This window comes from Harpia harpyja, chromosome 16 (assembly GCF_026419915.1).
Source record: "Harpia harpyja isolate bHarHar1 chromosome 16, bHarHar1 primary haplotype, whole genome shotgun sequence".
NCBI lineage: Eukaryota > Metazoa > Chordata > Aves > Accipitriformes > Accipitridae > Harpia > Harpia harpyja.
The window spans coordinates 3,332,674-3,344,970 of NC_068955.1; the positions used below are offsets into that span (position 1 = coordinate 3,332,674).

Genomic DNA, 12,297 nt, shown 5'->3' on the forward strand with positions numbered 1-12,297 from the left:
GAAAAACCATTCCTGTTCTTGTGTTTCTTTTAAACCTTTTTTATTTTGATGCAGTTTGCCCATTCACGGGTGGGTTTTGTGTCTCCTTCATCCCTTCAGTTGCATTCATTGTTTCTGTTTCCCCACTTGTGTTTGGTTTTGGTTTGGTTTTATCCATTTTTTCACTCGTTTTCCTTTCTGTTGTCCATTTTATCCTCCCGGCATTCAGGCTCTAGAGGAAGAGATAGAGAGCCACGCGGCCGACGTCTCTCGGGCGGTCGGTGTCGGGCAGTCCCTCTCCTCCCTGAGCTGTGCCGCCGAGCGGAGGCTGCTGGCAGAGAAGCTAGACTCTCTGCAGACCCGCTACGGCGAGGTCCACGACCGGTGCTGCCGGAAGGCAGCGCTGCTGGATCAGGCGCTGTCTAACGCCAGGCTCTTTGGGGAGGAGGAGGTGGAAGTGCTCAACTGGCTGGCTGAGGTCGAGGACAAGCTCGGCTCGGTATCCGTAAAGGATTACAAACGGGACGTCCTGCAGAAGCAGCATGCCGACCAGCTGGTATTTTCCATTTTCTTCCATGTTTATGTTGTTTATTTTGTTGCATTTATCTGGTTTTATTTTTGTTTCTGGTCTGACTTTAATTTTGCGGAGTTTGTTCCGCTGCTGGTTCTCTTCTAGGCTTGGAGAAGCGTAAAGAGATTTCATGTGTTAAAAACAATAATTGTGGCCCCAAAAATGGGTTTCCTGGGGGGGGAAACTTCAAATGATTCATTTGCTTTGTGAACAATGTCTGAGCGAGCTTGGCCACCCCGTGCCTTTAGAAAGCTGGATGCTGTTTCCAAGAATGAGAGCTTGAAAAGCCCAGTGGGTTTTCTGAGCCAGGCTGGCCACCGAGGAAGCCGTCTGCTTCCGCTCCCCGGGGGCCATGCAAGCTCTTTTCAAGAGTGAGGTTATGTCTAATACAAGGGCAAGTTCTTTGGTAACACATATCCAATGGGATGGGATGGGATTGCTCTAATATTTGAGCCTTTGGGTCCCAGAAGTCCCAATAACTCCCGCAGCAGGAGAAGGACGACTGGACAAGTATCAGATCTGCTGTCCACCCGTCTCGTGCTCAGTAGGAGCCGTTCGTGCCCTCCTTAGAATCTCTGGCTGGCAGGATTCGGGGACCTGCCCGCAGAAGGGTAACCCCAGTTGCCTTTCTCTCCAGGCTTTGAATGAGGAAATTGTGAACAGGAAGAAGAATGTGGACCAAGCCATTAGAAACGGGCAAGCTCTTCTGAAGCAAACCACAGGTAACACGAAGATCTGGGCACGCTCTGGCCGATGTGGGGGGTCCGGGAAGCCCCCCGTCCTCCACATCGTCTTCCCTGGGAAGTGCACGCTCTGCGGCGATACATTGTTCGGGGGAAGGCTGTTCTCCCTCGGGTCTAATTTCCTTTCGGATACTCCCAAAGTAGCTGTTTTGCATCCAGACCTGGATGCCGAGCCATAAGCACTCCAGCTTAGTAAATCCCAAGCACCAACCTCGCAGCTTCGTGAGCGGGTGATTCCCACCACCGGCGTGGTGATGCTCAGCACTGAGCAGCCCTGCAACGCAAGGGAGGGTTTTCTCATTGCATCCAGCTGCTAAATCACATGGAAAGAGGTTAAAAATACACCCAGCCCTTTCCTAATATTGCTTTCCCATACTGAGCAGTTGTTGCTGTTGCCACGTGGGTGTGAGTTTATGTTTATGAGTGGGAAGAAAGGTCGGGGCAATGCATTTCCTTCAGATGTGGTCTGCTCAGAGCAGATGTACAGACCTCTGTCCTTGTGGGAGCCGTGTAGCAGGAAGAGTGATTACAAAGAATTTGGCTTGCAGTTTCTTGTCCTCTCGGAAATAGCAGTAAAGAGTGAACTGGACCTTTTTTTCTTGGAGCTGTGGCACGTTAGTTGAGAACCGAGTTGTGGTGGCTTTGGGGCTTGTGGCAAAGCCAGGCTTCGCAGCACGCTGCCTTCCTGTTCCAGGGAGGAGGTGGACATTACACTGGCTGGTAGAAAACGTCAGCTCAAACAGTACCTTCCCGGCTGTAAAAATAGGCTGCGAAGTTGCACTGATATGTAGAAAAGTGAGACTGAAATTAGCTATTTAAAACGGGGGGGAACAGGGCAGGTGGCTGCTTCAACCTTCCTGCAGCCCCCCCAGCCCAGCATCATTTGCCCCTTGCTGCTGTCTCGCAGGGGAGGAGGTGTTGCTGATCCAGGAGAAGCTGGATGGAATTAAGACCCGCTATTCAGACATCACCGCTGCCAGCTCCAAGGCGCTGCGCACGCTGGAGCAGGCTCGGCAGCTGGCCACCAAGTTCCAGTCCACGCACGAGGAGCTCACCGGCTGGATGAGCAAAGTGGAGGACGAGCTGGCTTCCAGTGGGGGACAGTCCCCCGCCGGCGAGCAGATACCCCAGTTCCAGCAGAGGCAAAAGGTGGGGGCTGGCAGAGCAGCACCCAAGGAACGGGGACACGAGGGTGGGAGCCGGTGGGGGTTTGCTCGCTGTTTTGAGAGGCCTGGGAGGAGCTGGAGAGGGATGTCACCTGCAGAGCGCTGAGAAGGACATATGTCCGTGGGTGCCTTCCACAGGAGCTGAAGAAGGAGGTGATGGAGCACAGGCTTGTCCTGGACACGGTGAATGAGGTGAGCCGAGCTCTCCTGGAGCTGGTTCCCTGGCGAGCCCGCGAAGGGCTGGATAAACTCGTGTCGGACACCAACGAGCGCTACAAGCTGGTCAGCGACACCATCAAGCAGAGGGTGGAAGAAATCGATGCTGCTATTCAGAGGTCTCAACAGGTAATTTAATAACCCCGCCAGAGGCTGACGGCTTTTCTCGGGAGGGTGGGAGCGAGCGGCTTGGCATCGCTCCAGCCCGCGCAGCGCGATGGCGGCGGGAGGGATAGCGAGCACAACCCGACAGGAGGGCCAAATCCCGTCGGGAACGCCAAGAAATGAACGGGCCCCACCAGCAGCGTGTGGCAGCAGGGCTGGTTTCTGACCCGTCCCGTTGCGCGTGGTTCAGATAGGATAACTCCGGGGCAGCACCACGTTATCCCCGCCTGCGGGCTTTTGCTTGCGTGGGTGACGTAGATGGTGTAAAACCGACGACAGGTGACTTTCAGGCCTGGAAAAATGTCATCCCCTGTTGTGATAGCACAGAGATTTGTTCCAGGCGAACAGTCCTCTCAAAAAGGGTTTGTTCCGCATGGACCGGAGGCTGTGGAGCGCTGTGAATAACCGCCCTCGCTGGCTTTGAGCGCTGACTCCACGAAGCTCAGCGTGCAGGCAAAATGATTGTGTAAAATAGAGGCGTCCCCTTCCCTGTGGGCAGGGAGGGTGTAGAGAAGGGTGGCTGCCCTGCTGCGCCGAGCGCCTGTGCAGCAGTGATGCTCTGTGCCCCAAAACCAGCTGCAGGAGCCGCCGGCCGTGGGAGAGCGGCTGCCGCTTCTCTCGGAGGGGAGCTTGGAGTCAGAAACCTCTGTCCACCCCAACGTCCCCTTCTCCTCCTTGCCTCTGCGTGCCCGGGCGAGGCGTTTGTCCCCATGCATCCCGCTGGGTGTCCCCCCCCACGTCTCCCACCATCCCCAACTGGCCGTGTGCTCCGTCCCTGCTGCCCATCACTAACCTGTCCTTTCCCGTGTGCCAGTACGAGCAGGCGGCCGACGCGGAGCTGGCCTGGGTGGCTGAGACCAAGCGAAAGCTGATGGCTCTCGGTCCCATCCGCCTGGAGCAAGACCAGACGACGGCTCAGCTGCAGGTGCAGAAGGTACGTGCGCGCTCGCTGCGGGGGGGGGGACACGGGGTGGGCAGCGAAGGAGGGATGCCGTTTGCACGATGAGCTGGGGTGTGTAGCGCTGAGCCCAGAGCGCAAGGAGAGATGCAACACTTGGCCTTGGTAACTAGAAGGAAAAAACAAGGGAGAAGCAGGATTTAGAGAAATGAAGCGTTTGGCCTCTAAAGGAAAAAGCCTCCTGTCCGTCTGCGGGAGCCGAAACCTTTGCAGGGCCGTTTAGGGCTGGATGGGTGCTTTTGCCTGGACTCCCTTGAGAGAGCCGCTCCTTCCAAAGGCTTTCCCTGTGGCTGCTGGAGCGAGCTCTGTCTGGGTCTTGCAGGTGCTGGCAGCAGGAAAGGTTTAGAGAAATGTATATATTGATTAATGAGGATGCTTTTACATTTGCTTTTTGCTCATTGTTCCTTGCAGTGGGGGACTCCTCGTTTCCCTCCCAGCAGCCAAACGTGGAACAAAGAGACACTGGGGTTTTTTTATATCTTTGAGATGAGCTCATGCTTAAAAGAACGTGCACTTTAAATAAACGGCCCTTTTCTTCCCTTACCAGCCTCGGCAATCAGAGCAGCATACAGGCTTATTGGATTTAAAAAAAAAAAAAAAAAAAAGACATGGTTATAAGGGAGGGGGACTGAACCGTCAAGCATTAAGTTAAATTGAGCTCAGCTTGGCTTCCCGCTGTTAATCATGTGGACCTTGGGAACGGCAAAGTTATTGGTAGATGTAGTTCTGGAGAGCAGCGTTTTGGGGGGTTAACGTGTTCGCTAATGAATGGATGGTGGAGCTTTTCCTCCGGTAAGGACCCTGGGTGTGGAAGTGGACAGATACCTCATTTCAAGAGCTGTTTTCAGGCCTTTGAAAGAGAGAGGTTGATGTAGATGAGTCATGAGAAAAACATGCAGTAATCTGCATTTTCAGCCAGATTTTCAGTGTGCTGCAGGACACTTGTGCTGAGTTTTGCGTGATCTCTGCGGCGCTGAGTTCTCCTGCCTGCTGCAGCTGGCGCAGGCAGGAGGGTCCCGTGGATGAGCTGGGGGAGAGGTTGGGCTCGGCTCTGATTTCTTTCCTTTCTTTGGACGTTTCCTTTCTGCAGGCTTTTTCCATCGACATTATTCGGCACAAAGACTCCATGGATGAACTGTTCAGCCAGCGCAATGAGATCTTTGGGACATGTGGGGAGGAACAAAAAGCTGTTCTCCAGGTGAACCTCCCTCTGCTATTTACTGCGACGGGGGAGACGGAGCGGGGAGAGAGGCGAATTCTCAGCTCTTGCACAGGCTGAAGTAGTTTAAAATTACTCCATCTTTAGTAATTCCCACCAGCGTTAGCAGAAATCTCTTTACATTTATTACTCTCCTTTATTGCATATTTTTATTGCAGTGTTTGTGGATGGGGGGGGACGGCAGAGATTTCTGAGGCTGCTTTAATTGGAATTACAGCTTGCACGCGTGGAAGGCCACCAAAGGCACCTCCTGCTCTTCCAGCTCACAGCATGCAGCTGGCGCTTTTCCTGGGCCCTTTTGCATCCCTCGCTAGAACTCTTTTCCCTCTTTTTTTAGGAGAAAACCGAGTCCCTGGTGCAGCAGTACGAAGCCGTCAGTCAACTCAACTCGGAGCGCTATGCTCGCTTGGAGCGTGCCCAGGTCCTGGTCAACCAGTTCTGGGAGACCTACGAGGAGCTGAACCCATGGATCGAGGAGACGCAAGCCCTCATCTCCCAGCTGCCCCCTCCGGCCATCGATCACGAGCAGCTCAAACAGCAGCAGGAGGACATGAGGGTAAGAGGACGCAGAGTTTGCATCTCCTGCGCCATCGGTTCTTCCACCTTAAACAGAGGCGCAGCGCTCGTAGAGGCGAGAGCACCTTTTTTCTAAATTTTTCTGATTTTTTTTTTTTTTTTCCCATTCTCTTCTTTTTGGGGATCCTTCCTATGTAACACAAGTGTGCTGTGAGTGTACCATGTGGAAATCACTAGTTACGGTGGAGCACTTCTTACTAAAATACAGATTGCACCCAAGGGAGCCTGGCTGCCTTCGGATCTCCTGCCTGATTGTGGCAGGGAAAACCGCTTTGTGCTTTTAGGGTAGGGAGCTGCAAAGTGAATTTTCTCGGTGGGGTCCCCCGTGGGGCTGTGGGGAGGGTCAGGAGCCGGCCGTGCCGGGGAAGGACCCGTGCCGGGCAGTGTGCCGGCGCGTGCAGAGCCATAGCCATGTTAGGAAGAGCCGAGTGCCATGTGCTTGGCAGATGCTGGGTCAAGAAATCCACGGTGTGAGTTCGCTACCAGATACGATCGCTGCTCTTGGAGCATCGCATGAAACAAATAGGCAGCGGCTTTCAATAGATTTCTAAACAAATGTATTTTTTTTCCCTCTATTCCCTAGCAACTGAGAGAGTCCATTGCTGAACATAAGCCTCATATTGACAAGCTGCTGAAAATCGGACCGCAGCTCAAGGACCTCAACCCCGAGGAAGGGGAGATGGTGCAGAAAAAATACTCGACGGCTGAGGCCATGTATGCCAAAATCAAGGAGGAGGTGTGTCAGCGGGCTCTCGCACTTGACGAAGCCGTCTCGCAGTCCACCCAGGTATGCTGGCGTGCAAAGGAGCCGAGCCTTCTTATCGCAGGCTCCTGGGGAAGCCCCGTGCTTTGAAATGCAGTTTTATTCTGAGTGTTACAATTGTAAAACCCTTTATAAGGCACAACGTGGTCAGACACCTCCAGGGTAGTTTCCTGCCGCTCAGCGCTGGCTGCAAAAGCGGGGGAAAAGGCGTTTGAATCTTGACATAGTAAATAGGGTAATAAATTTTTACAACCTCAGTAATGATGCTCGTTCAAAGGGGCTGTTTTGGCATCCACCCAAGGTTGGAAGGGCCCAGAGAGCCTCTTGAAAGAGCTCGGAGAGATAAGTTTCATTTCTGATAAGCTGTGTGTGCAGTGAACAGCCATGGGATCCTTTGTATGGGAGAGTTAACGGTTGTCTCCAGGGTCTGGGCATCTCCAGAGAAGGTCGGTGACTGCAGGAGCAGAGATACAAAAGGAGGGCCAGAGTCTGTAGGTGCTAAAGTCCAGAAAGGGGGTGAAGAGTTCCTGCCGCTGAGGGTTTACGACCCCTAGTTATGTTTCATTTCACCCCGTGTTACCGTAGCACAGTTGGTTTTTGTCATGTCTGGGTTTTTATTTTTTTATTCCTGTATTGTGTAGTCACTTCTCTTGGTTTGCACTTGTATTAACTCCGAGTTTTTCCCCCCCACACCTCCCTCCCGTCTCATCTCTCACTCCCATTGTGGAATGTGTTATCTGTGTGTGTTGCTGCCTGTGCCCGTCCTCCCCACATGGTCCCATTTCATTCTTGTGTTGACTGCGCCCCACCATTGCAGATTACGGAGGTAAGCCCCACCACCACAGATGTTCATTTACACTCTTTCTTTGGGCTGATTCTATTTTACACCCGGACTTTTCTGGTCCATGCACAGCTCAGCAAAACGTGCTTAAAAATTAGCTCTGGGGGCCTGAAATCATGTTTCTGAGATGGCTTTCGTTGCATTGCCGCCTGGTCTCAGCCGTGGCCAGCTTCTGCTGAGAATGCTTCCTGCAAAGCAGAGGTTTTGCTTTCAGAGCGTTTTACACTGATGCACAGAGCTTTCTGCTCTAGCTGGACTTGCCGGTTTGCTCCTGCTTGTTGGCTGAGCCAGCGTGCCCCTGATCAACTTTGCACCGAGAGCCCGTCTCCTCTCTGCCGTTAGAGCTGGTGAACCAACACTGGTGTCCTGCAGAGACGGACCAGAGCTCTGGCAGCCAGAGTGCAGAGCTGTCCTTCTCACCAGCAGAGATGGTTTGGGATCTTTAAGGCCAAAGTTGACTTTTCTTTAAAGAAAAATAATAGTAAACCCTGCTAGACCCCCCTCACTCTTGGCTTTCTGGTTCTGCTTTTGTTGAAGCCCCAGCTCCGTGGCAGCTCGCTCCTCCCCGTGTGCATGCAGCCTTCCACCACCTCCCGCTGACCCTGCCGGGGTGGTTTTCTCGCTGGCGTTGCACCAAGCGGAGATTTCCGTCAGCACCAAACACAGGCGCTTTTCCAGCACCTTCTTTGCGCGGATGCTCAAACCACCAGGATTGGGTTTTCTTGCCACGCTGCCTGTCCACAAGAAGCGGGACAGTGGTCAAAAATGTGAATTTTGTAGGCTCGAATCTGGTGACAAATCGCTGCTGTGTTTGGTTCACAGTTGCCTGTGCCGGCTCTGTGGGTCTATATGGCTGACGTATGGTTTGAGCTGGTGCAGCCTGGGGCTGTTGGCAGCAAAGGAAAGCAGAGGCAGGTGTGAACAGGAGGCTGCAGGTTTAATTGCTGTTGCAGGCAATGTTTGTCCTCTCCGAGAGGCCGCTGGGTGCAGCGCTAAGGGCTGTTGCACACGCAGGGAGCGATGCAGCGTTGCTTAATCTCATCTCGCCCTGCCCTAATGGACTTGCTCTTCTCCAGTTCCACGATAAGATCGAGCCCATGCTGGAGACGCTGGAGACCCTCTCCTCCCGCCTGCGCATGCCACCCCTCATCCCCGCCGAGGTCGATAAGATCCGGGAGTGCATCAGCGAGAACAAAAATGCCACGGTGGAGCTGGAGAAGCTGCAGCCCTCCTTCGAGGCTCTGAAACGCCGTGGGGAAGAGCTGATCGGCAGATCGCAGGGAGCGGACAAGGACCTGGCAGCAAAAGGTATCTCCGGGTGGATTTAACAGGAGGTGCTGGCTGGGCTGGTAGCAGTGCCCAGCTTCTCCTACCCAAACCGTGGCCCCATCACTGTTGGGGAGGCTTTGATGTCCCAGGGGCGTATTTCAGAGGGTCTCCTGGCCTTAGGAGGAAGGATGAGTCCTCTGCACGCAGTTATCTGGTGCCTGCTTCCATCTGGAGCAGACAGGGTGGTATCAGCCGGAGGAGAAAGAAGGATTTGTGGCTGCTCAAGCAGAGGTTTCAGCTCAGCCGAGCTGAGCCGTCACCCTGAGCTGGTCTCTTGTGGCAACCGTTGGTGGCCCCTGTGAAATGATTTGTTGGTGTCGATTCAGCATCTAATGGAGGGAAGGAACATCCCCAGCACAAAAAGACCTGTCAACACGATTGGCACTAATTGGCACCTTTCTTGGCAGCTCAACAGCCAGCTCATGGACTGAGTGAGCATAGGCTTCACGCTAGAGGTGGCCAGAACAGAGGTTCGTTGGAGGAGAGTGTGTGGGCAAATTTGCCCTGAGCTTGCCTGCGCATAATAAAGGCTTTATTTCTGGAAGCTGGAGCTTCTCATGTCCCTCAGTATGTCTCAGAGTTAATGCTCTGATAGTCCTGGTCATCATTCCCATTTGAATATTCTCTTGGCTGTTTCTAAGTGGGAAGTGTTTGCAAAATGGTTTTGAGTTGTAAAAAGGTTTCCTTCTTCACTGAATGTTTTTGTTCCCTTCCTCAGTAATCCAGGATAAGTTGGATCAGATGGTCTTCTTCTGGGAAGACATCAAAGCTCGGGCGGAGGAACGTGAAATGAAGTTCCTTGATGTCCTGGAGCTTGCAGAGAAGTTCTGGTACGACATGGCAGCCCTCCTGACTACCATCAAAGACACGCAGGACATCGTTCATGACCTGGAGAGCCCAGGCATTGACCCTTCCATCATCAAGCAGCAGGTGGAAGCGGCAGAGGTGAGGACCGTGGGGCTGTACCTCTGTCTGGAGCTTGTCTGCACCCAGCTTGTAAGCTAAATTGGGACAGATCTTAGATATGAGCATGGCCAGAAGTGGTTGTAAAACAGTTCTGTAGGCAGTCAGTCGGATTATGAAATGTTACTTCCATTGCAATTTGGAACTGCAAGGAAAAAACCAGAAGTGTATTTCACATATCCCTCACCACCACCACCCCCTGTTCCAGACAAGGAAATGATGCTTAAATCACTTTATCTGCTGCTGTTTTGGGAAGCTTATCGAGCGTGCGGTCAGAGTTGTGTGCCCACTTGTTTTGAGTGATGTGGAAGTTTGCACAGTTCTGCTCCCAGTCTGAGTCGAAGGCATCTGAGTGCTGTCTAGCGTGGGAAGTGTATATTTAGATATTGGTTAGACCAGAGATAAGCGTAAAGCTGGATGGGCTTGGATTTGTATGTTGTTGGTTGTTTCAAATAAGTGGTGAAATGCACTTCAGGTAGATTTGACTTGACTTGGACCTTGGGGAGCAGGGATGTTTCTTTATGCTTTGTGAAGTTTGTTCTGGCTGTTTCCCTTTTATAACCATTCTGACTTTGGTTTGCAACTCTGAAGTCTCAAAACCTAATTCCTATATTGACAAAATACTCCTGTAAACAGTACATCTCTTGTAAACAACATCTTCAGCCAGGCGGTTCAGGCACACGTCAAGCTAAATAGAGATGTTCTTATTTTAGTTCCCCCAACCCCTGCACACAGCAGCATTGCTCCCAGAGGTGGGAGCAGACCAGATTGGTGGTGGTGATGCTGGTGAGCCGGACGGCCATCTGCTCGCTGCGTAACCTGGTCCTGGGGTCTGGTGTCGGCCAGGGTGCAGGACACCAGGGCAGGACAGACTCTCCATGCTTTAGCCCTCCTATCCATAGGGCAATTTTGGAAGAGCATTTAATAATAAAACATTTTTCTTTTGTCGCTGTGTTATATGCAGACTATTAAAGAGGAGACGGATGGCTTGCACGAAGAGCTGGAGTTCATCCGTCTCCTTGGAACCGATTTAATTTTTGCCTGTGGCGAAACTGAGAAACCAGAAGTGAAAAAGAGCATTGATGAGGTAGGAAAACCAGCAGCCTCTCCTTCAGGTAAAATCAGGTAGGAGCAAGTGGGACCTCCGGCAGAAGAGCCTAATGAATTTTGTGGGCAATCTTGTGTTCCGCAGATGAACAACGCGTGGGAGAATCTAAACAAAACGTGGAAGGAGAGGCTTGAAAAGCTTGAAGAAGCCATGCAGTCGGCTGTGCAATACCAAGATACGCTTCAAGTAAGAGGCAGGGCTCTTTGTGTGGAGTGGGTAGACCTTGGGAACACCACTGCGAATCCTCTCCCTGGCGTTGTACTGGGATTTGCACTAATGTAAAGCAGAAAACATCTCCTGGGCGAGAGTTTGCAGCCTCTGATAGAGCCTGGGCTCAACAACCAGCTCCAAGGAAGAGCAGATATTTGATTGCGTTTGTCTTCCCAAATCTGTTTTCATTTCTGCATGAAGCAGCAGGATGAGCCTGGCTGCCGTCAGGTCCTTGTGCTAGAAGCAGGAGAGGGAAGGAAAAAGCTTGCAAAAGCGAGTGCTGGCCAAGCAGGCATCTCTGGCCCAAAAGACAAGTTTCGTGGTTGCAGGGTGATGGAGGCACCAGCCCCGTTTCTCCGACCAGCTGCGGGGGGAGCACGCTTTGCCGTTCCCTTTGCTAACGATGTCTACGCTCCTTTCAGGCCATGTTTGACTGGCTGGATAACGCCGTGATCAAGCTCTGCAACATGTCTCCTGTCGGCACTGACCTCAACACGGTTAAGGAGCAAATGAATGAGATGAAGGTACGCGGGCGGAGTGGGACCAGACCTCTGGTGCTTGCTTTGCATCGCAGAGCTCGTGCTCCAGTGATTCATTTTGTTCTGGTTTTTGTCCTGCTTGTTTTGGCAGGAGTTTAAAATGGAGGTTTACCAGCAGCAGATTGAGATGGAAAAGCTTAATCACCAAGGTGAACTGATGCTAAAAAAAGCTACAGATGAGACAGACAGAGACATCATAAAGGAACCACTGACAGAGCTGAAACATCTCTGGGAGAATTTGGGCGAGAAAATTGCTCACAGACAGGTAGAGAGAAGATCTGGGCTTTCGCAAGTGTGGGGTTGAAACTCGCTGGGATGCTCCCCCTCCTTCCCCACTTAAACTTTCTTTTTCCTTCCCTGTCCCTGCCCAGCATAAGTTGGAAGCTGCTCTCCTGGCACTCGGCCAGTTCCAGCACGCGTTGGCGGAGCTGATGGCCTGGCTGACCCACACCGAGGAGCTGCTTGACGCGCAAAAACCCATCAATGGAGACCCAAAAGTCATCGAGGTTGAACTTGCAAAGCACCATGTGAGTACTCCCACTCTAGGTCCATTTTTAGTTTATTCCTATTGCAGGATTTTATTTCTCATGAAGGGTTTGAGTTGGTTTGTGTCCATGAGAGCGTGCAGGAATTAACAGGGGGTTTTAGAGAGGTGTCCAACATTTGCCCAACACATCTCGCGTAGGTGCTGAAGAACGATGTCCTGGCCCACCAAGCCACCGTGGAGACGGTGAACAAAGCCGGCAACGAGCTGCTGGAGTCGAGCGCAGGGGACGATGCGAGCAGCCTGCGAAACCGCCTGGAGAAGCTGAACTCGTGCTGGGAGTCGGTGCTGCAGAAGACGGAGGAGAGGGAGCAGCAGTTGCAGTCCACGCTCCAGCAGGTCGGGGACACGCATCGGGGGTATCCCTCTGTGCAGTGGATTGCTGCTGAGGGTCTGCTTGCCCCTTT

General features: G+C 52.5%; 1 protein-coding gene across 32 annotated transcripts in view; it reads left to right on the forward strand.

The window, feature by feature from the left end:
- The window catches only part of MACF1 (microtubule actin crosslinking factor 1), a 147,007-nt gene that overhangs the window by 115,611 nt on the left and 19,099 nt on the right, over positions 1-12,297 (forward strand). For 19 of the 32 annotated variants that reach the window (XM_052810696.1, XM_052810713.1, XM_052810714.1 and 16 more), the window contains 17 exons: positions 209-535; positions 1,188-1,272; positions 2,201-2,442; positions 2,598-2,804; positions 3,655-3,774; positions 4,889-4,996; positions 5,355-5,573; positions 6,177-6,380; positions 7,174-7,182; positions 8,274-8,505; positions 9,245-9,471; positions 10,454-10,576; positions 10,682-10,783; positions 11,230-11,331; positions 11,438-11,611; positions 11,718-11,873; positions 12,032-12,229. In XM_052810696.1, coding sequence (XP_052666656.1) covers positions 209-535; positions 1,188-1,272; positions 2,201-2,442; positions 2,598-2,804; positions 3,655-3,774; positions 4,889-4,996; positions 5,355-5,573; positions 6,177-6,380; positions 7,174-7,182; positions 8,274-8,505; positions 9,245-9,471; positions 10,454-10,576; positions 10,682-10,783; positions 11,230-11,331; positions 11,438-11,611; positions 11,718-11,873; positions 12,032-12,229 — 2,835 coding nt within the window. The remainder of the gene's footprint in view (positions 1-208; positions 536-1,187; positions 1,273-2,200; positions 2,443-2,597; positions 2,805-3,654; positions 3,775-4,888; positions 4,997-5,354; positions 5,574-6,176; positions 6,381-7,173; positions 7,183-8,273; positions 8,506-9,244; positions 9,472-10,453; positions 10,577-10,681; positions 10,784-11,229; positions 11,332-11,437; positions 11,612-11,717; positions 11,874-12,031; positions 12,230-12,297) is intronic. The other 13 variants (XM_052810719.1, XM_052810720.1, XM_052810692.1 and 10 more) reach the window with 3 other exon arrangements.